The sequence below is a fragment of the Otolemur garnettii genome, unplaced genomic scaffold (genome assembly GCF_000181295.1).
Source record: "Otolemur garnettii isolate 467f Iridium unplaced genomic scaffold, OtoGar3 scaffold00233, whole genome shotgun sequence".
In the NCBI taxonomy this organism is placed as follows: domain Eukaryota; kingdom Metazoa; phylum Chordata; class Mammalia; order Primates; family Galagidae; genus Otolemur; species Otolemur garnettii.
In genome coordinates this window covers 777880-778748 of record NW_003852628.1, presented here as the reverse complement: position 1 = coordinate 778748, position 869 = coordinate 777880, and the positions used below count along the sequence as shown (strand labels likewise).

The 869-nt window shown below is 50.1% G+C and overlaps 1 protein-coding gene across 1 annotated transcript in view; it reads left to right on the top strand.

The window, feature by feature from the left end:
* The window catches only part of SPTBN4 (spectrin beta, non-erythrocytic 4), an 80605-nt gene that overhangs the window by 25470 nt on the left and 54266 nt on the right, over window positions 1-869 (top strand). The window contains exons 7-9 of the mRNA XM_003802104.3: window positions 350-462; window positions 552-739; window positions 816-869. The exon at window positions 816-869 is cut by the window's right edge and continues 2 nt beyond it. Coding sequence (XP_003802152.1) covers window positions 350-462; window positions 552-739; window positions 816-869 — 355 coding nt within the window. The remainder of the gene's footprint in view (window positions 1-349; window positions 463-551; window positions 740-815) is intronic.

Sequence of the window (869 nt, the reverse complement as noted above, 5' to 3'; positions counted from 1 at the left end):
TGGCTCACACCTTTAGTCCCAGTACTTTAGGATGCCATAGCAGGAGATCATGTAGGCCTAGGAATATGAGGTTGCTGTGAGCTGTGATGATGCCACTACACTCTACCCTGAGCAACAGAGGAAGACCTTCTCTCTCTCTAAAAAAAAAAAAAAAAAAGGAATGGGAGATAATTTCCCTATTGTGGTTTATATATGTTGGGCACTATTTAATCTCATGAGATAGATCCCATTTGACACATACAAAACCGAGGGACACAGAGGTTAATTATCCTCCCCAAGTTCACACAGCTAGTAAGAGTGGGCTCTCTGTCCCTTAAAGCACATTCCCTCACTCCTCTTTTGCTCCCAGATGTGAACATGGAGGCTCCAGATGAGAAGTCCATCATTACCTATGTGGTCTCTTTCTATCACTATTTCTCCAAGATGAAGGCTCTGGCTGTGGAGGGCAAGCGGATCGGGAAGGTATGAGGAACCAAGGGCTAGGGTGTATGGGAGCCTGGGGTCCACCTGCAGGCACATGAAGCTCACCCCACCTTCCTTTGCTGGGTCAGGTGCTGGACCAGGTGCTGGAGGTAGGAAAGATCATAGAGCGTTATGAAGAGTTGGCAGCTGAGCTACTGGCCTGGATCCACCGCACTGTGGGCCTCATCAGCAACCAGAAGTTTGCCAACTCACTAAGTGGGGTCCAACAGCAGCTTCAGGCTTTCACAGCCTATTGCACGCTGGAGAAGCCTGTCAAGTGAGGCCCAGCTCGGGATGGGGGTGGTGGGAGGTGGAGGCAGGAATGCAGGGATCCTGAGCTCATGGTTCTTCAGGTTTCAGGAGAAGGGAAACCTGGAGGTGCTGCTTTTCAGCATCCAAAGCAAACT